The 21,064-nt window shown below is 51.1% G+C and overlaps 4 protein-coding genes across 4 annotated transcripts; all 4 read left to right on the plus strand.

Annotated features, from left to right (window-relative positions):
* The first annotated feature begins 1,199 nt into the window (after nt 1-1,199).
* On the plus strand, nt 1,200-2,190 carry LOC100902456 (protein obstructor-E). The gene is made up of 4 exons (XM_003744156.1): nt 1,200-1,326; nt 1,437-1,613; nt 1,705-1,921; nt 2,001-2,190. The coding sequence occupies exons 1-4, from the start codon at nt 1,284-1,286 to the stop codon at nt 2,188-2,190; spliced, it is 627 nt and encodes a 208-aa protein (XP_003744204.1). The 5' UTR covers nt 1,200-1,283.
* A 411-nt stretch (nt 2,191-2,601) lies between these two features.
* Nucleotides 2,602-5,389, plus strand: LOC100907283 (1-acylglycerol-3-phosphate O-acyltransferase ABHD5). Its single transcript, XM_003744104.1, has 9 exons — nt 2,602-2,799; nt 3,033-3,235; nt 3,452-3,603; nt 3,698-3,988; nt 4,112-4,372; nt 4,505-4,622; nt 4,737-4,824; nt 4,930-5,028; nt 5,141-5,389. The coding sequence occupies exons 2-9, from the start codon at nt 3,186-3,188 to the stop codon at nt 5,291-5,293; spliced, it is 1,212 nt and encodes a 403-aa protein (XP_003744152.1). The 5' UTR covers nt 2,602-2,799; nt 3,033-3,185; the 3' UTR covers nt 5,294-5,389.
* A 5,037-nt stretch (nt 5,390-10,426) lies between these two features.
* Nucleotides 10,427-11,230, plus strand: LOC114828264 (uncharacterized). Its single transcript, XM_029111693.1, has one exon. The coding sequence runs from the start codon at nt 10,427-10,429 to the stop codon at nt 11,228-11,230; it is 804 nt and encodes a 267-aa protein (XP_028967526.1).
* Nucleotides 11,231-14,898: 3,668 nt separating this feature from the next.
* Nucleotides 14,899-20,299, plus strand: LOC100902596 (cytochrome P450 4C1-like). The gene is made up of 9 exons (XM_029111682.1): nt 14,899-15,095; nt 16,996-17,186; nt 17,809-17,900; nt 18,032-18,136; nt 18,392-18,602; nt 18,701-18,852; nt 19,004-19,070; nt 19,257-19,436; nt 20,142-20,299. Exons 1-9 carry the CDS (start codon nt 14,899-14,901, stop codon nt 20,297-20,299), a joined length of 1,353 nt encoding a protein of 450 aa, XP_028967515.1.
* Nucleotides 20,300-21,064: the final 765 nt, after the last annotated feature.

The raw sequence follows: 21,064 nt of genomic DNA on the forward strand, positions 1-21,064 counted from the left end.
AACGTCCCTTACAACGGAAGTCTACGAATAGCGAAGGCGACCTTGTTGGTTTTGAATTACGGTGTCAGGCGTTCGATGCACGCAGCGCCAATCGCGTCAGGAACTTTTCGGCGGAAAATCAGCGGAGAGGGAGGTCATGGGGCTGAGCAGACGGCTGCGGGGGTGCAGGGGTCGGAGGTGCCCCCGTTCCTTCAGCCTTGGGCTGCACATCGGGCTCTCGACCGGAATTGCAGAGAACCCGGCTAGCCACGTATCAAAGCTCCGTAGACCTTCGTTATCATTCGTCACCTCTGCTACAGGCCATAGCAAGCATACTTGACAGAGAATGCGTGCGGAAAACATTCTGCGCGAACGGGGGACTTATTCACGGGAAGCAGGAAATCTTAGGGTAGAAAATTATCTCGACAAAAAAGAGCTTGCCTCCCAGGAGCCTCCTCTAGGTACAGAGTGGATGGCCGACGAGCGTCGCAACGATTTTCGCAAATCGCTTAGACTTAGAAAACAGACACCTTGAACCCGGAGGCCATAAGACATCCGCCAGGCGATAGCGAGATTCAAGAATTCGTGAAATGGGGAATCTGCTCGAATTGACGACGGTGGTCTAGGGTAGAAAAGCGTAGAGATGACCACGTTGGAGAGCGAGACACATTCGCAGGGGAGCAGCTTCTGATCGAGATCCCGGAATCTTGTCGCATCTGGAGGCGAGCGGCAATCATTTTCGGGAAAGCTCAGCACTGGAGCACTTCAAAAGGACGCAGCGATGAGGATGGATTCATCTCACGTGCGGGAGGAGCGGTCGGTTAGAGGTTACCGATGACCGACAGGGGTTGAAGTCGATGAATCGCCTTACACAGAAAACCGTCGAAGAAGGAAGTCCCTCATACGTAGCGTTTTTTCTCATTCATAAGGTGCGACATGATGCCTGCTCCCAGCCGGAGAGGAAAGTTGACTCTAAAGCACTCGACCAGCGCAAGTGTATAGAACACCTGAATGAATGCATGGTGTATCATTCCTGGATCGCTTTCCCCAGCTACCGGTCATTCTCGGGCAGGGTTCAGCACCAGCTGCGCCGTCCGAAGAACGGCACGGCGGTTGCACAAGGCGTCTTCGAAAACTGATTTTTTCTTTCTGCCAGAGACGCAGCGGCAAGCGGAAGCCACGACACGAAATGAGTCAATCGCTCGTCCGCCAGTTACTTCGTCGAGTCGCTGCCAACCGGGGACAACGCGTTTCGCTGTCGCTGTATCCTGTGGTCGAACAGCTTTCGTCCGATACTTTTCAACATGTGGACGAGATCATTCATATTGCTCGCTATGGTGGCGATCGGTGAGTTTATTCGCGTGCGCTCGGATTTCTGTCTGGCGAGATGCCGTGGATATCATCAAGTTCTGGAGTGCCTCGAAATAAGCGAAACCTCATCTGACGCTTTCGTTCAGTTTTGGCACAACAATGCAAGAAAGCCATAAAGAAGAAGAATCCGGATGATTGTGGAGAGTATTATCTCTGCCCTCACGGGCAACCGACAGAGAACCACTGCAGCCTGGGTCTGGCATACAATCAGGAGAAAGGAATGTGCGATTGGCCCGACCTTGTGGAAGATTGCGATGTTGAAAGTAAGTCAATAGTTACGAAACACCCCATCTAGGTATGAAAGGAGAAGCTGTGTACTTCGTATTTGATCTCACGCGGGGACCTCGCGCGCAGAATACTTGGACTTCGAATGCCCGGATCCGTCCACCTACGACTCGCCTGGAACGAACAGAGCTTTCCCTCATCCCTCCGATTGTGCCAAACAAATCGTTTGCGTTCCATCCGCTTTCGAAGACTACAAACAAGTTCCTCGTGTATTGAGCTGCGACAAGCCCGAGGTATTCAACCCAGAGATCGGCAAATGTGATTACTACAAGGATGTCAAGGGATGGTGAGTAAGCTCAAAATGAATGATTCCTCATCAGACATTTTACGCGGGGAATTTGTTTGAAAAATTGATATTTCTTCAGTGAAAAATACTATGAAAGCGTCAAGAAAGTTGCGCCTGTGAAGGAAGCCTCAGAAATCGAAGCCGGAGCCATTCCTGAGGCTCGCGTCGTCTCCAGAAATCCAACTGCTAGACCTGTTCCCGAAGTGCGCAAAAGAGTGACAACGACGACGAAAAAGCCCGAAGAGCCGGAATACGAGGACGAAGAATAGATTCCTCGCGCAATGACTCCGCGAAAACAACGAAATATCCATGAATAAATCCTCGTTTTTGAAAACCCTCACGCTCTTCGATGTCTCTGATCGAAGGCTGATATGAGAATTGGAGCAGATCGAGAAACCGGGATGAGCTACCTTTGTTCGTGGTTTCAAACATAGAATCGCTTGAAGCGCATTTGAAATATATTCATAGGCAAGGTCTTGGATTCCTTCCGGTATAGATATTATGAACTCCGTCGATACCGGAGTAGCACTTTCGAATCGCTTTGTCGTAATCAACATCTCGATATCGTCGTTTAGATCGCGGTCACGAATCACGAACCGTAGAGATGGATCATTTCATTTCCCTCTCTCAAACCTCTAGCAGACTCGCTGACGATAACAGCTGTCTCGTGGAGAGCTGATGACAATACGTCCATGATCGAGGATTCTCGTTGATGAGAAAGCCGGGTTGCATTCATCTTGTATGAGTTGTCGAATGACTGCGCCACTTCTGAAGTTGCTGGAATCCCAGGCGCAGGTGGGAGCGAGGACTTTTTTCCGATCACATTGCGTGATTAGCCTCATCCTCTGCTGACGCCGTGTCCCCCACCGCCTGCCAAGGTAGTATTCCGCAACGACTTCCACCTCTCCCTGTAACTGACCCGAGTCGTCTGTCTTCGATGTCAATTCTTCCGAACCGGGATGCGCCTGACACGACGGGACTCGAGCCTCCAATTCACGCCAGAACCTTTACTCTCGAACGCCTTGAGGCCACATCGTCACATGCCGTCGTATCATGCAAAATCCAACCGATTCCGAGGTTATTGTCGTGGAACTTGCCCGTATATTCGCAGAGCAAAGTCCACCTCAAAGCGGCGGATCGAGATACCGAGTTCATCACAGAAGGACGCCCCAGTTCCCAAATCGTTCGGTCGCTCGTCTCTGGCCTCCCGAAGATTAGTCCCGGAACTTACGCGGAGTAGAGAGGTGCTGTCTCACTCAATAGGATGTCGACGTTCCTCGATAAAGTTCAAATCTCATGGAGGGAACAGAAAAGGTAAACATGGCTCCTCATGGATAAACGGGAATCTACTCCACCATCGCCTTTCTGTGGCCTCAGCAGCTCATTGATGGATGTGCAGCTTGATACCACATCTATATTCACTCAAAGTCCTATTGCGAGTGTGTTTTCGGGGATGCTCCGAGCCCAAGACACGAGCGATCCGGATTTCCCGCGCGCCCTCCCCGAAATCCAGATCATTCTTGTCTGCAGAGTTCAACAAACAGAACAATGGCTTGTACGCACGGTCAGAAACTTTCTCGAATTCCTATTCGATGTCATCTTGTTCCCAATAATGAAGAGAGTGCACTGGATCCCATCCTCACGGAAGCATCTAGCCGAAGCCGAAGATCGCCTGATGTCGTGTGAGTCAGCTCCCGCGAGATTCGTCGACGTCCTCGAAAACCACCGCTGTTCCCTGGTTCCGTCAATCTATAGTATGAAGAACTTATCCCTCAGATATCGATAAGCCTTACGCCTCGTGGTACGTGGACATTGGGCGGATGGGGAACAGTTCCGATACTTGTCGGATATACACTATGAGAATGTTGAGTGACGACAAGACTGCGAAACGTTTGCCCCTCGTTCTCTTGCACGGACTGGGTTGCGGAGCACCGATGTGGATCCTGAACTTACCGGAATTATCCAAAACGCGGGACGTATATGCCATAGATCTTCTTGGTTTTGGTCGGAGTAGTCGACCGGATCTCAGCGCCGACGCTTGGCTCGCGGAAATGCAGATGGTATTCTGTAAGCTCACTTGAACACTTATCCATACAGAACGTAGCCCCATATTGAGGATCGCAGCGGTATCACTTATAATGATCGAGCAATTTATTCGGCTCTGAGACTGTCAGTTGAGAATTCTTTCAGCAATCGAGGAATGGCGGCGGCACATCGGCCTGGAACGGTTTGTCTTGACGGGGCACTCTCTCGGGGGATTCTTGGCCTCTTCGTATGCCATCAAGCACCCGACACGTGTCGCTCACTTGATCCTTGAAGATCCATGGGGGCTTCCAGAGTTCAATCCGGATCGGCCCCTGGGCAAGCGGATGCCGTCTTGGGGCAAAATCGTTCAGTCCACCCTGAACCACATGAATGTTCTCGCCAGCGTTAGAATGCTCGGACCTCTTGGTAAGAATTTCCGGTGGAGCTCGAACGCGTGTCGACTGCTCGATTATCACTTGTTTGGTCGCGCTTGGCTCGTGGATTTCTTGGGTTTCATTTCTTTCGCTTGACTAAATCGATCCCGCTCCTTTCGTACAGGCCCGAAAGTCATGGAAATATCTCTGGCGTCAGGTGCTGAGCAGTATTTCAAGGACGTGGTCAGTGATCGGACCGTTGTTCCGAATTACATCTACCACTGCAATGCCCGAAAACCATCGTGAGTCGTTCGGAGAATACACTTGGGACCTATCAATCATCTCCCTGTAGACTGCGCGCTATTCTTGTGATCTCGTGCGAATCCCTCAATCACAACGCTGGAGAACATTTCCAGGGGCGAGGCTCTCTTCAAGAATCTCAGCGTACACTTCGGCTGGACTAAATATCCGATGGTTTACCGACTGTCCAATCTCGACCCTCAAGTAGGTTGAGGGACCTATTCTCGAGAAAGGAGAAATCGCGGCCCTTCCCGAGGCGTATTACCGGTAGCGAGACCTAAAACTCAGTTCTCTTGGATGTTCCCCTAGGTTCCGATTTCTTTCATATACGGCTCTCTGACTTTTATCACCAAGAAGCCCGCATTCAAGATAAGGGATGAGCGGAAGGGATCCTATGTGGATATACAGGTCTGTTCTGTGCTCCGATGCTATTCCTTCGAGTCCGAGAACAGTATAGAATCTATGTCTGGACCTCACATCAGGAGACGTCGGACCTTACTGTTCGCTGAAAATTTTTCAGATTATTAAGGAAAGTGGCCACAATATACATATGGAGAAGCCTGCAGAATTCAATGCCAAAGTCAACGCGATTTGCGATCAGGCGGATCGCGAGGAGGCGAATTTCTCAGGAGAGCGTCACCATGCTGAGGTTGAAGTCGACTATCGATTATAAGAGTTCTCATATTATGAATCAATTTCGCTTACCCATTCCTGTTCATCTTCGTTTATATCGCCATCGCTATTGATTCGTGATTCAATGCGTGGATAAGTCTATTTATGGTCAGAAGGTTTACAATACATACCGCTTAAAAAATACGCTCTTGATGCTTACTTTAAATATTTCGAATTCAATCGACATACTCGTCGGAGGATTCTCCTCATGGTGAGAAGAATCCTCGTTTCGCTCCATTGCCGAAGTATTTCTCTCATTTATTTATATGTATATAATCTATACTCCCCTCTGAAGTCTAGCGTCAAACATGGTCGACCGTACGATATAACGTCTGATGCGGTCCGCTCGACTTTCGGTGTTGAACGAGGTCGGAAAAGAGATCTTCTAACTCTTCTGCGAGGTGAAATAGACCGCGACCGCTTACGTCATACATCCGGCCCAGAGATCATGACTTGTGACTCAATCGAGTCAAAAAACTCCTCCAATAGCTCGCAGGCACCGGGCTTGTCTCGGTCACAGATTTTGTCTCTGAGTGTGACGTCATTACCGTTAGCGTCTGAGTTTTTTGTTCCGGCAGCCGGTTCGAAAACATGGAAAGCTTTCACGGTCTCAGCCCTTATAAAAGCAGGCTCGCCGGGGCAGACACTGCATACGGCGAGCGATCATGGGACCGCTAGCGCGGGGCTTCAAGCCGCGGCTTCTGGTATGACTTTCGATTTCCCAGGTTCTGACTCCAACCCCCCGATGACTTATGCACGGAGTACGCGTGATCCCGGAGGCTCCTCTTCGAGTTCTCCTGGTCTTGTATGTTTGACAATCATTCAGCGTCGTGCCATTCATTGCAGGTCTTATGCGTTGTATCCCTTTGTGTAATACACACAGATGCTGACGAAGTTTCACCGGTCACTTTGGACCCGTTGGAAGCTCTGAAGGTGTCACTGATCACCGTGACGCCGACGAAGATCCCTCAAAACGTTGGAGATCTTCAACTTGCCGAATCTCAGCACGGCTATGGTGGAGGGCATCACGGTCACGGGAAATACGGGGGTCACGGCGAAAGAGAGCACCATTCCCGACACGGTGGTCATCGCCACCATGGCAGGTACGGCGGCCACCACAGGCACCATGGTCGCGATTATCGAGATCACCATGATCGCTACGGAAGGCACGGGAACAGGCACGGTGGCCACAGACACGAGCGTTACCACAATAATCATAGGGGGAACCATCATCACGGCCACCAAGGAGGACGTCATCGCTACGCGCACCATCATGGCGAAAGAGGCAAGGAAGGAGGGCATTCGGGCCACAACCACTACAAGAACAGAGGACACCGGAATCACGGACACAAGAACGTCTACCACAAAGAAGACTCAGCACATCATACCAGCTACTATGATGACCACCACGACGGAGATCATAGGAGGAGATATCATGACCATCATCGCCATCACGATCGTCATGGAGGGGGTCAAAGACATGGCGCGCATCACCGCGAGCATCATGGAAAGTACCGACACGGAGACGATTCCCATCGGCATGGTGGGGGTCATCACAGAAACCATCATGGTGAACACGGAAGAAGTGGACACGAACACCACAAAGAGCATGGCCAGCACAGACATCACGGAGGAAATCACCACAAAGGGGGTGAGCACCACAGTGGGGGTCACCACCATCATCAAGGCCACCACAAACACCATCAGCATGGTCAGCATGGAGGGTATTGATAGAGCTCTCGATCGAGTTCTGGGCTCGGAGTTTCCCGCGGAAGTTCTGCGACCAGAGGTATACGGTCCAAGGGTGATTTTCAAGCTGCTTCTGCTATTCTGTGATTTTTCCTTGAGGTAAAAACTGTATCTCCGGTGTTCCAAAGATCTGTTCAACCGTTCCGACATTCGAACGACGTGAGTGTTGCACAATCCCACAACAGGACTTCCACGGACGCAAAAAAGAAAACAATGCCATTTCGTGTGCGACAGTTTCGTGAGATCAGCGCTCGCTCATGATCATGATTCATGATTAATCCGTGTGCAAGTTCCGTCGCGCTTGTATGAGTGTTTTGCTGTGATATGTTTCCTGATGGACGCTCGTGTCTTAGATTACCTGTATATTTCCCTTCCCATGTACATAGTTTTCCTCTTGTAAGTCTCTCCATCGTGTTCGTGATTTCGTCGTTACCATGTCGCGTTCGTCTAGTCTGCTGCCTCCGGAAATACATCGAAAAGATACTCGATAATGGCTCATTAATATCCATCGTATGGAATCACCAATGCTCGCGCAGTCTTCGAGCTCAATTCCTTCGGGCCTGAACGACCTCCATTCAATTGACGAGACCCTGGAAGCTATTCAGAGAGGGCTTTAGACGCGTCTAGCCGCCTCATACTCCAGAAACCCATGTCGAGCTCCTATTTTCGGAGCATCTGATTGAGGTTGATTTTCGATCCCCGCGGCCGCTCGCATCCCTCGTGCGAGTCTTTTTGGGAGCTCGTTCTCACGAAGTCCCCCGCGCAGCTCTCCATGGAGTGTGGTGAGGACCTTCTATTGGATATTCAACTTCGCGGCACCTATATCTAAATGATATTCACGAATTCGAAATGGAGTGCCCGCTTTCATGAGCTTGTCGATATCATCGAAATGAGGGAAACCTCCGGAAGGATGAAAAAGATCCCCAAAAGATCAGAAAACGCGGCCGACCGGATGGGTTCGCGGAGGAGTATGCGTAGATTAGCAGATGCTTATCTGTGTTTTCTTGAACTACAGGAGAACACTCTTTTGAGATGAACATCTCTTAGTGTGTGTTAGACATCAACGTTTCCTCAAACGAAATCCCCGGACCCGTTTATTGGCTTGAGGACCGCCTCAGGTTCTGTTCTTGGTTGCGATCTCAAGTAGTACGTAGTAGTATGTGTGGTCCTGATCGATGGAAGGGCGCTCCCACTATTGTTCTACTCTCCTCCTTTGCTCGGATTTCTAAGTCGCACGCCTTGAGAGCGGTACCCAAAGGAAGATCGGAGACTCGCCCCGTCTATTCGCTGAAATGCAGGAGGCAGGAGATATTGCGCGCAAGAGCCGGATCGTGATTGAAGAATGCGGTCTGGAGTTTCGAATTTCAGATTAAACTTCATCAGTGAAGAGTCCCGTCTCAAGTGATCGCGACCGCGACTCCGAATCGGAGAGCGGATATGTATGGAGGTCCTCATCGGTCGGAAAACCGGAATCGAATAATCGTAGAGCAGGGAAGCCCGCTCAATCGGCCTTCCGAATATTTGGTCAACCCGCTTTATTGTTTTTTTCCCCTCGTTCTCGATTGTAACGTGTCCATGTTATCTGGACTCGTCTAATCGGCCAAGCCGCTTATTTGGCCTTATGAGCCCATCAGACGGATTACACCGTGTTCATCTTCCCCAGACCGATGACGTCTCTATCCGGCATCAAGTCGCAGATCTCTCAGTTTACTGCTCGAATGGAATCGCGGGAGCTCCGATGGAAAGCAGTCACTTCTGTATTACCGATGTAGCATGAGCTGACAGCTCGCAAGTTGCGCACTCGTCAAAAATCAAGATTCTACATTTCAAGCTATTTGGACGTTGTAGAATGTACCGCTCCCCCTCTGATACGCGGGCACCCCCAGAGAACGCCTCCGGAGCCCTCTCTATACAATCTAGTCGCTCTGTGCAAGCGGAGTTACCTCGAATCCGTACCGGAGCCTCCTCTGCTAGGCAATCCGATGGGGAGCTTCCTTCTGAGGAGTCACGTTTTCGGCGACTCCCAACCGTCGAGATCTTATGGATGCGCAGCCGTTTTATCACATTTATACATAGCTACGACGCAATAGACGAAGAGCTCTGGTTTCTCACAACATGATGGCCCGTCACCCGTGATGGCGATGAGGTGTCGCCAGTGAATCCGGGTCACGGAACATGATCAGCCGCGAGCCAAACCGATATCGACAACGAGCCATCGATCTCGGAGCTGCAGTGGCGGGAAATCGAGCAATCACATGAAACGCAAATCAGCGTTGAATTCCTCGTCACTGCCTCGTGAGCGGGACGTATCGTTCAATCCTCCCGTCAGCCGACCCCATAATCTGACAGTCAGAATGCGAGAGGTCCTCCCCATTTGCGGAAACTCGCCTCAAGGGGCGTGTTACCAACGAATTTCTCGCTCAGCCCCATTCGCGGACGAGGTCGGAGGGCAAGCTCTAGATGAGCTTAGCCGATTTCTGACTTCGTCCTTCATCCATTGTTAAGCCGACGGACACTTTGCTGATTGACGAAAGAAAGTCCCAGCCGTGTAATTAAGCAAGGAACGGAGCCGATCGAGCCTTCAGAATTCCATCCTTCGCACTTCTCCACCAGTCATCAATCGCTCGGATTGGTACTATCTATAAAGACTGCGAACAGCGGGTAGTCGAAACCGAGAGAATAATCTGGTTCCAGATATTCCACCGGAAAGACCGAGCAATCGGGGCCTAATGTCAGATTGGAGTATCCAGTTGAGTTATCACATTTCTGCGTTCGACTGTGACAGACTATTGTTAGACGAGCAATTGCGTAGAGTGAGAAGTTTTACTCGCACATTTTGTCACCGAATCTTTTTGCCGCCTTGTGTATGTGCGAGAGCCGGTGGAAAGTTGACTCAGCCTGTTACCAATTGCGCGCACCGCTAAGGAAAGAAGTTCGAAGAAAAAAAGTCCGAACTTTCCGCTTATAAGTCCCTGAAGCGCTCCCGCTGAAGCACACGAACAACAGCGAGACGTTGGCGATGGGACCACCGCCACCGCTAGTGCGCCATGGGTTCGCGCTGCTCTTGGTACGCATCAACTCCAGAACCGTAAATGGGAGCCGGTGTAGATTTCGAATTTTTCTCCGCTCAAATCTCCGGAAGGAAGAATAAGAAGCTCAATCTTTTCCGAGCTCTATCGTATATCCGCAAGTTGCGACGTGTTGCTAAACGTTCTCTTCTAGTTGTGCGTGCTGACGGCGAACTGTGAAGAGCCGAAAACATCAGAAGGTCTCATTTCCTCATCAACTTTAGCACCCGTGGAGTCCACTCCGCCGGCAGCCGCTCTAGTCTCGGCGCAGACCGAAAAACCACAAAAAGATCTCCTAGTAGCAGAATCGCGATACCATGGCGGTGGGCATCATGGCTCGGGCCGATACGGCGGTCACGGACATCGTGGCCATCGGCGATACCACGGTGGGCATCGACACCACGGCCGTTATGGAGGACATCATCGTCATGGCGGCAGGGACTACAGAGACCATCACGATCGCTACGGTAGACACGGAAATCGTCACGGAGGTCACCGGGAAGAGCGGTACCACAACAATCATCGCGGCAATCATCACCACGGCCATGAGGGAGGACGACATCGATACGCCCACCACCACGGAGCTCGGGGTCGGGAGGGGGGTCATTACGGCAATGACCACTACAAGAACAGAGGTCACAGAAACCATGGTCATAGAAACACCTACCATAGAGAGGATTCGTCGCATCACAGCAAGTACTACGACGATCATCACGATGGCGATCATAGGAGAAGATACAACGACCATCATAGGCATCACGATCGACACGGCGGGGGAGCCCGGCACGGCCAACATCACCGCGAGCACCATGGTAGATATAGACACGGAGACGATTCGCACCGACATGGAGGAGGTCACCACAGGAACCATCACGGAGAACACGGAAGACGAGGACACGAGCACCACAAGGAGCACGGCCAGCATCGACACCACGGTGGAGGACACCACCGCGGAGGACATCACCATAACGGCGGCCACCACCATCATCAAGGCCATCACCAACACCGCCAACATCGACACCATGGTGGATACTGAGCCCCTCTCGTACAAATTAGGCGCGACCCGCGGTCGTCTGAGTTTCTGCGCAGGGATTACATTCCTTGACGTGCGTTCGACCTGAGCGAGGAACGGGGCAAATCCGCAGAATCACGAGATGTGCCAGGAGATCAGACTGATCGGCCTTCTGTGTGTGAACGCGTGAACAGCTACTGGTGGATGAAAGTGTCGCCACGTACGCGAATGCTTCATGGCGTGCCATTCTCTGCTCCCTGTTTGGAAGTGAGTGTCAGTGTTATTCGTAAGTCTATCTACGTCAACTTAGTGTTCGTTCGATCTACGTTTCTTACCGTGTACACCCAATATGATCTCAGTGCCCGCCGTCAATTAGAGCGACAATACCCACAACACGAGCAGATTGTGATTCCATGCAATTCGATCTAAATATCGCCCCCGATTCATCTAGTCTGCTTGCAAACGATATTTCTATACCTACAGCGTTCTCCAATTTGGGGTTTTGTGCGGTAGTGAGTAGTGAGTCATGTACTCGCAGATGTTGAGACAGTCTAATGAGTTTCTCTTCGTCATATGTCTGTCCTGCTGAAAGTTGTGTCCAGTGTTACCCGTATCGAAAGGAAAATAAAGCCTTGTCCAGAGCTTTATTCCAGGAATGTTCTTCGGAAACGATGCAGCCTGGTGGAGCTGTGAGCGACGCCGAGGTGGGCATCACACAGTCTGAGAAACTATGCAAAGAAGTTGCGGAAGAAATTGATCCGTCAGAGGAATAGAATTTGCATTTCGACGCACGATCGTGATCCCGAATCGTTTTCCAGCGAATTACCCGGGCAGCTTGAGCTTCGCGGCTACAAAACCCAGCGTTAGGGGACAAAAAACTTCCACTCAAAGGGGAACAATCGGAAGATCATTGGACCTTGCGGTTGACGTAATCGCAGAAATATCACACCGTTTCTCCGATGAAGTCGGCGGAAGAGGTAACGATGCTCAGTAATGAACAATGAGCTCATTCACTGCATCCGTAACCATGCGATCGAAGCGCAAGAATCGCTTATTTTTATTCTTCTGAATCATTCCCGATCGGTGAGTGCTTGAATGGGGGAGCCCATCAAGCACTGTCTAAATAAGCATTGTCTCGGATCAACACCCTCGGCCAGATGGGAGCTGCGATTGTCGTACTTGATTATTGGTGTCCCCAGAGTCGTCTGCTATTAAGTCCGACCACAAAAATATATCTTATTAGACTGTCCCTACTCTGTAACTTGGGTGTTGCGGTTATATGATTGAATTTCCAAGCTCGCCATGAAGTTCAAATGACTGACTCGCTCTGCGATCCTTGGCGACGCGCAGCACCTAAAAATGGGCCGACGACTTTGTCCTCGATATTTTGTCTCCCATTCGAAATCCTCCCGTTCACATTTCCCGTCCACGAGATTCTCTCCTGCTTAGGCTGGGCAGGCCCCCGGAAGACCGATCAGGTCGATGGGGGTGACTCTTGATTCAGCCTCGTGGTCGGAGGCCTCATCCGGTCAATGATGGGACTGTCGTGTCGGTCCATTCAGCGAACTTTGCTCTCTTTCTTCATTCCATCTGAATACTTCAGCGCTTAGCTGGATTGGGCAGTCTTCAAACAAAATATGCGGAGTCTCAGAAAACCACGATTGAGTATCCCTCTTCAACGTCAGCTAATTGAACACGATGGGTTTAGTTGGCATTTTCATCAGGGAACTCGAGTGGGGAAGCCGTTGTATCTATGACTTCCCCAGGCTTGCGGAGAGGAGAACTAAGGCCTCCCCGACATACCGGCGAGAGAGAACAGGACCGATTCGCCATACGCCTGGATATCAAGTACGTTCAGGTTCCAGGTCAATCCGGTATCCGCCAGCTAAACCCGGAGTCTCAGCTGCGGTCAGGATATTCCATCGACCGTGTGGATTTCGCTACCGTCCGCCGCGGAGGGAAGACTTGATGGTGCTAGAGACTATTCGGATGGAGTGTGTGATGCGCGAAAGAGCAGGAACCACTCCGGAAACCATTGCAACTCGTGGCGGGGAGATGTGCTCACTCAGGCATATCCTGTTCAATATCCGACGACTCCGATGGACTTCGGTTGAGCTCCGTTGAAAGTTGGCAGAGTGCGGTCGGTCTTGCGGACAATCCGCTCCTTGCCGGTCCGAAATCTTTTATCCTAAATCAAGACGGTGTCAGGATTCATCCGAGAGCATAGGAGCCATTCAGCTCTTCATGTGATGGCCTCCCATGGAGATGCGGGGAGCCTTGAATTTTTCGTCAAGAGGCTCTCCGAAACTCTTCAGGTCTACGATCAGGATTCCTCATCGAGATGTCTAATCCGAATGTGACACATCGGTCCTGCGGGGTCTACCATGGATCCCGGGCCACTCATGATAGCGAGGTCTCTGTCCGACTCCGGATGAGCGGTAGGCGCGAACTCTTAACGGTGTTTCGATAAGAGGCGATCCTCTGACAATGAATGATGCTCGTCGAAGATTCCCTTGCCCCAACACGCTACCACGACGCTAGGTAAGGGTTGAAATATTCGGGGCGGCCGATTGTGAACTTGATTGTGGTGCTCTGCTGATTCGCTAGACAAGGTTCACTCGGAACGTTGTCGCCCTGATCACATGGCGTCAGCTCTGCGGTCAGTGCTCGGGTCCGTTCGTCGCTTCGAAGTCGCGAATGGTTCCTCATAGCGGTTCCTCCGCGAGGGAATGCTATCGGATTAGCGCAACGCTCGCACCAAGCTACGGTAAGCTATCCCGAATTGTGATCGAAGAGGGTATACAATTGGACGCCAGCTGTTGCCTTCCACAATCATTCCGCAGCTTGTGCGAACCCGGGGAGAGGCCCCAAGTCTGGAAATTTGGGGAAGCAGAAGGAAGCAGGGGAATGTCTCAATACCACCGATCCGAATCTCATTGGATTGCTGATTATTCTCAGTCCGGCTGGAATTCATCCTCAGTCATGTCCTCCTTCCAGATGTTGTCCGTCAAGTTGATAACTCTGGGCGTTCAACTGAGGACTCAGGACTTCTGTCAACCGGTCATTCTGACGCTCTCCGTCTCCGTCATCGCCATAATCGTCTTCAAAATGCAGCAGCGGTGGCTTTTCGACAGGAGACTCGGTATACCCCACGGATGGTCTCCGAGCAGATGGATGCCACTCGGGTTCGAGTTGACTTGTCTAGCCATGCACAGAGAGAATGAAAATTTGGGAAACGGTGAGTGAGTCCAATACTTCTGCGATTTCAGATGATCTAATCCCAGCCGACCGCGACGCACATGGTGCTCGACGAGATTTCTTCAATCTCATCTGGTGGGACGTCCGCAGCGACTCAGAATGGCTGTGGTACCAGGTCGATCCCAGCGATTGAGGCTCGGCGGGGCGAAACCTTGAACCACGGTGCTTGGGCCCTCCCGTCTTACATCGCCATTCCGAATTCTTCCTTTCATACCGCTCGATAGCAATTGAACTTCGAGGGTGGAATCTGTTGTGGAGCTTGTTCAACAGAAAGTATTTTCCGGTAATTCGTGGCTCATGAATGTTCGTCAACTCCTAATTGAGGTGACCGACGGTCTCGAGTGCTCGGTGTTGAAATACCGATAGGCGAACGGGTTGTGAGCAGATTGATGGGATCAGCTCGAAGCTCGGAACAGCACAGAATAGCCCGCGGGAACGGCGTTCCACCGAAATCCCATCTTCCACCGAGCCCTCGTGTGATGAGCCCGTATCTCATATCTTTTTCCTATCCCCGCAGTGATGATGACCAGCATCCAGGGATTCAGTACCGTTTACGAGAATGTCGGTTTGTATCGCTTCTATCTTCTTTTTCGCCCGATCGTCGTGCTGACAGCCCCGGAGACAGCGGAACAGATACTCAAGGATAGTTCGAATATCGAGAAAGGTTGCTTCTACGACTTGCTTCGGCCTTGGTTGCGCACCGGTCTCCTCACAAGGTGGGTCCAGAAGACCAACGGTGGATTTTGGACATTCCGCAGCTATCGAGCAAGGTATTCCGTCACCCGTCTACCGGGTCAAGACCTCCTGGTGTAGAGTACCGAAGACGACGCCTATTATCGGCGGCTCGAGCCCATTTTTTTGGTCGCTCCTAGGAATTCGGGAGTCTCGCCCCATTCCAGATCGATATTTTCCCCTGGCTTCATGTACCCAATGTATCGATGAAGCCTCGAGAACGCTGTGCTTTGGATTCAGGATTCTGTGAGTCGGCGGATGCGACGCATGTTGAGCTGACATTCTCGCTCCCCTTTCCTCAAATGTCGTAGATTGCTCTAATGCTCTAATCCACCAAATTGATAGAGCGATAGATCTGTTGTTTGGGATTGTTAGAGATTGTGGTGTTGTTCCCGATGTCGTATCGCTAGGCTTTCCGGTGCTAGAATCGAGTTTCCGCGGACGAACCACCGAATCGTGCGGGAATATGATTTCCAGCGAAATTTCTTCCTGAGTCGTCCGGCAATTCGCTCGACGGTGCGAGGAACGCCCTCCAGAACTTTGAAGGCTCTTCCTTCCGCCTCGGTGAAAGGAGCTGTTCGACTGAAAGAGAGGAAGTTCTCGAGCGTTGACCCGTCTCAGCTTCCCACTTCTCGACTGTTGTTCCGCTTACTGTCCGACCTACGACGCAGAAACAGAATGGCGATTTGAGAATTCCCTCCTCCCATGGAGCTTTTTCGGAGAGTCACGTTGCTCTGCTCGGAAGAATGGAATCGCACTGAGCAGGTTCTTCCATAAGGGCCTCGTGCGCGGGCCGCATGTTATCGATGATAATAATCGAAGCTCAATGATTTAGATTCACGTTTGAGCGCGCAGGGAGGTTCCCATTATAGCCCCCGGAGTAGGCGGAGACTTGACCTGTAATCTTTTATTGCGCAAGGCGTGGGAATTCTCAAGATTTAAGTCTATTCGGGGTAAGGAGGAATAGCCAAATGCGAGCGCCATTAGATTACTTCAGGGAGTAACGACGTTCTCATGTTCCGCGCTTCCCTTAATGAGCGTCGGAGTTTTTGCCAACGCACATTCCTTTGTTCGCTCCCCCTCCACGTAGACTCGGATCATCAGCGGGGATCTAAGTAAGCTACTAAGTACCTACATGCATCGAAACCGCCAAAGTTCGGCAGGGTGAACGATGCGATTGTGCTGGCTGAGAAATCATTCGAGCATTCCGCAGATTCCATATTCTTCGGTCTGCCATTGTACTCCGAGCGCAGCCTCGGAACTCCTGTTGTCGAATGCTCCGTCGAATTCTCTCACCTGCTCCTAGTCTTTACGCTCGCTGATCGGTGCATCTCGTTCAACGAGCTCCATACGCCTGTCTGATCAGGGCGGGCCCCATTTGCGGATGTCTAGTGAATTTTGCGCGATCCGTGATGCAACAAAGCATTACGCTGGCGGCTAGTTTGCGCATAAAGATCCCATTCAGAGGCTTCACGATTAGAGGGCTTCACGATCAATTCAACAGAGGTCTTCCCGATTTTTCTCGCTTGTTCCCGATGCTTTGCCTCCGCGAACAAGTCCGTGAGTTTGGCGAATCCTCCTCTAACCCTCGGGCGGAAGTTCCCGACGCCGAGCCTCCTCGGAATCGCCCCTCCTCAATCGTGCATATCGCATGAATGAGTCGTACAAGCATGCCCGATTATTCGATGCAGCTCATCGGAGTCCATAAGCATTCGCTAACCCCTGAATGGGTGCGATCCTTGAGAGGGTAATTGATGCCAATCCGTGGTCCGAACTCCCGATCACGCTCCGATGGAGAAGGACCTGAGAGAGACTCAGAGGCTCCCAGCCGCGCCACCGAAAATCAAAAACCTATATAGTACACTTCTAAATCTTACTTTTCAGCTCAGGACCCAAGTGGCGGTCGCGCCGCAAGTTACTGACGCCGGCTTTTCACTTTCGGATCCTGGAGGACTTCATGGTCATATTCAATGAACAATCGATGTTGATGGCCGACCTTCTGGCGAGAGACTGCGGGGCCAAACCAATCGAGATCAGCAAACGGGTGACGAAGTGCACTCTGGACATCATTTGTGGTGAGCCTGATGCGTTTTCTGAGGAGAAAAAATCGCCAAGACTATACGCTCGCTCGAAACGTCCGTTGAAACTAGAGCGTATATCGATTCGAAAATCCTTGCGACAGATTGTTTCGCTTAGGCAACAATTACTCCAGTTTGTGGGGAGCGAAATACGAACTTTTATCGGAGAAAGCTCACAGGTATTTCCGAATTCTCTGACGTATATCTGAACGTCTCGAAATAACCGTAAGCTGCGCTGTACTCGGTGCCGCGAATTGGGCGACTCCGGAGAGATCTCCCGTAAACACGCGACGAGTAATTTACAGCTCCGTGAATTATCCCTCTTCCGCTCATGAAATATACATAGTTTATGGGGGTCTTGAGGAATTCGAAGAATTTCGGCTTCGAGAATTGCAAATCATGTGCCTATTAGAGGTAGTGAGGCCCGCGAGCTCCCCCGCGGCTCGAATATGGTCCGCTGAAACTATAACTTTCACGTACCTAGCCAGATTTTCAGCAGGTTGCCTTGACTGGTCTCTGCGTCGGTAGCCGTCGAAGAAACTATTCCCGAATCAGATTTGGTTCTTCTAGAGTTCGGAATATGCATGACACCCTCATTTTTGACTGTCATCACTTCCAGAGACTGCAATGGGAGTGGAGATTAAGGCTCAGGAGAACTCGAATTCGTCGTACGTACGAGCCGTCTATTCCTTGGGCGCGTCATTCTCCCAAGTGAGTCCCGAATCCTATCCTGGGCCGGGAGAGATCACAAGGAGCTGATTCTCGATCAGCCAGAGCTCAAAGAGGAGTCGAGGTGGTAGATGAGAATGATTCCCAGAGATCAAGGAGACACGAAATTTCAGCGCTGCATCCGTCCGTGGCAATGGCTGTCTTCAATATATCCCTTGACCCCAGAAGGCCGGAAATATCAGAAGGATCTAGCTACCCTTCACGCCTTCACGGAGGAAGTATGTGGCCGCGCGGAACTCCCTAAAGTGACCACACGGCATTTTTCCAGACGATCAGGTTCCCCACGATAAAATTCATGGAAGACTCACAGATAATGACGATCATAAGGAATATCTCCAAGATCCGATGCGGCGCGATGCTCGTACTGAAATCCTTAGCGCAGGATTCCTTCGAAGGAAAATAAGCAGCAGATGTTGCACGAGTGGAAAGTCCTCCCCGAGGAAAATTCAACAACAGTAGGCCTTCTCTTGTAGGTCATCAACGAGCGGAAAAAACATCGAGGAGAGTTCCTTGTTACTGAAGGACCCCGAACTGCCGATGACTGTGTCATCGGAATCAAACGTCGACGAGCATTCCTCGACCTCTTGCTGGCTCGACATTCAGAAAACGGAGAACTGAGTCTCCTAGACATCCAAGAGGAGGTGGATACCTTCATGTTCGAAGGCCACGATACTACGGCGATGGGTCAGATATCAATCGGCGGCTATAACAACTTCAATCACTGAAGACAAATATTTCCCCCTGGTGAATACAATGGGCTCCTCCTACGGAATTTCCTCCAGGCATATCTTGGTGTTTGTATCTGATCGGCCAGGACCTAGACGTGCAGAGAAAAATCCACGAAGAGCTCGACTCGGTTTTCGGATTTGATCGTCATCGATTCGCGACATCTAATGACTTGAGCCGTCTAAAGTATCTCGAATGCTGTCTGAAAGTGAGTATAGATGGTCAACGATTCAACTCCAAAAGGGTGCGGAAAAGACAGGGTATCGATTCCTGATGGGAAAAATTGCGCTCGAGAGTGTCGGCCTCCGCTTTAATTGATACGACTCAGTCCAAATCATTGACGAGTTGTTTGATCACAGGAAGCACAACGGTTGTTCCCTTCCGTTCCGTTCATTGCGCGGGAACTGCAGCGGGACATCCACATAGGTGAGCATATAGACTCTCTCTACTACCAGGGAGCCGAGTCTGCCAATCCACCTCTGAGAGTGTCGTCTGAACCGCGTCGCCGAGCTGCCACAGCGGATGCCAAGAAAAGGGAGCTCCCTTCCCCTGTTGTCTTCGAGATTACAGATGCCTGTTCCGCGATTACTTCAAAGCTCTCGTCTTCTCCAGGACAGTACACCATACCACGGGGCACAACGTGCTTGGTGAACATTTTCCACATTCATCGCAATAAGAAACATTTCCCCAATCCGGAGATGTTCGATCCCGATCGCTTCCATCCTGAGAATAGCGTCGCTCGCCACCCGTACGCTTTCATCCCTTTCTCGGCCGGATCGAGAAACTGTATCGGTGAGTATCCAAGCGCTATCGAATTTTCCCCAATCGCTTCCCGATTGTTGGGATAGAAGAGCACCGCAACCCGTTTTGCGAGTCGCGGAAAGCCTTCCCACATCTGGTCCCGATCCCGAGCCCTCGTTCCCTGGCTCCGGAAGAGCGACTGGAATCGGTGACTCACTCAGTCAGTAGAGAGGCGAGTACGAGAGAGGCCGCGCTAGCGCACTGCGGCACGCAAATGGGCGGCCTCGACCGAGCGTGCAAGGTAGATAATGATCATGAAAGCGTGCTCAGGCACTCGTTCGTAGAGAGCCTGCGATGTTAACGTTGTTTATCCGTGGTCCGCACTAATGCCGCTCGGATCCACGAGCTTTTTATCCGAAGAACTGTCCGATTCCAATGAGAGCTCGTGGGAAAGATAATCCGCAATGGCATTGGGTACAGTTCAATCTGACGTAGATCGCTCCGATGATGCACGGGTCCGAGCCGAAGTGCGCATGCGACGGCTTAGCGATAGGAAGGTCACTTGCTGAGAAACGCGGATTTTCCCAGTCCGGGATAGGGGAGGGAGAGGGGTCCAAGCTGATGATGATGAACGCATTGACCGGCGGAGATGTCAGTCATTGTTTCCGCGTTGCACCGTTTTTCCGTATTCATGAGTGGTAGGGCATTCCGAGTCCCGGTCCCGGAGACGCAGTCCGACTACCGCTTGCCTTGCAGGACAGAAGTTCGCTCAACTAGAAGAGAAAGTGATCCTCGCAAACCTACTACGACGCTTCGAGATACGATCGATGCTTCCGAGAGATAAACTGCTCCTTGTCGGTGAAATGGTCGTGCGTTCTCACAACGGACTGATGGTAAGAATACGGGAGCGTTGAAAGGGAACTACGCCCACTCTCGAGGGACATCTGATGTGAAATTCAGTCATCCGGAATCATGTACCCCGAAAATCGATGGACACAATGTCGACGCTTCTCTGACCTTGGCGCGGGAGAATTGTCACGACTGTCAAGTTGGCCCGTTCTACTGGACCGATGTAGATACCAGAGAGATGATTTCATTCCGTCTCCAAATCAGCTCATTCGGCGAAAGATCAGAGAGAGTATGTAGGGATCGTGTACATGGCGAGAGATACCGAGGTTGAAAGCTGTCGTAGACTTCGTTCTGCAGCCTGCCGGGTATTACTGACAGCCTTCGAAGACTCCTCGCGGGGAAGATACCTTTTAATATATTTTCTCTTTCGGTCTGCGAAGGCTCCGACGAGCTCTGTTCAGAACATGATCGCTTTCGTCTGAGCTCGGAAATTCAGGGCTGCTTGGAGACCCCAGTGGTCCGAGGTGTCCATCCAACTTTATCACTCCTAGTATCTTATCTAAACCTACAAACACCAATGGATGTCTGTCCGCCCACCTGCCTGGCCATGTGTATGAATCCCTGTACCGTTGACCAGACAATGCGAGGATCCGAATGAGAGCATCATGTATTGTGATGTAGTCCTGAGTCCTGAGAAGGGGAATAGGTAAAGAAATTTACTTAGATGAGTACGCACCGATCATTCGCGTCGAGGAGTCAGTCAGTGCTCATGAGATGAGTACTGACTCTTGTTCGCCTCTGCTAGTCGAGCCTTCAAACTCTTGATAGGA

The sequence above is a fragment of the Galendromus occidentalis genome, unplaced genomic scaffold (genome assembly GCF_000255335.2).
Source record: "Galendromus occidentalis unplaced genomic scaffold, Mocc_1.1 scf7180000077460, whole genome shotgun sequence".
NCBI classification, from domain to species: domain Eukaryota; kingdom Metazoa; phylum Arthropoda; class Arachnida; order Mesostigmata; family Phytoseiidae; genus Galendromus; species Galendromus occidentalis.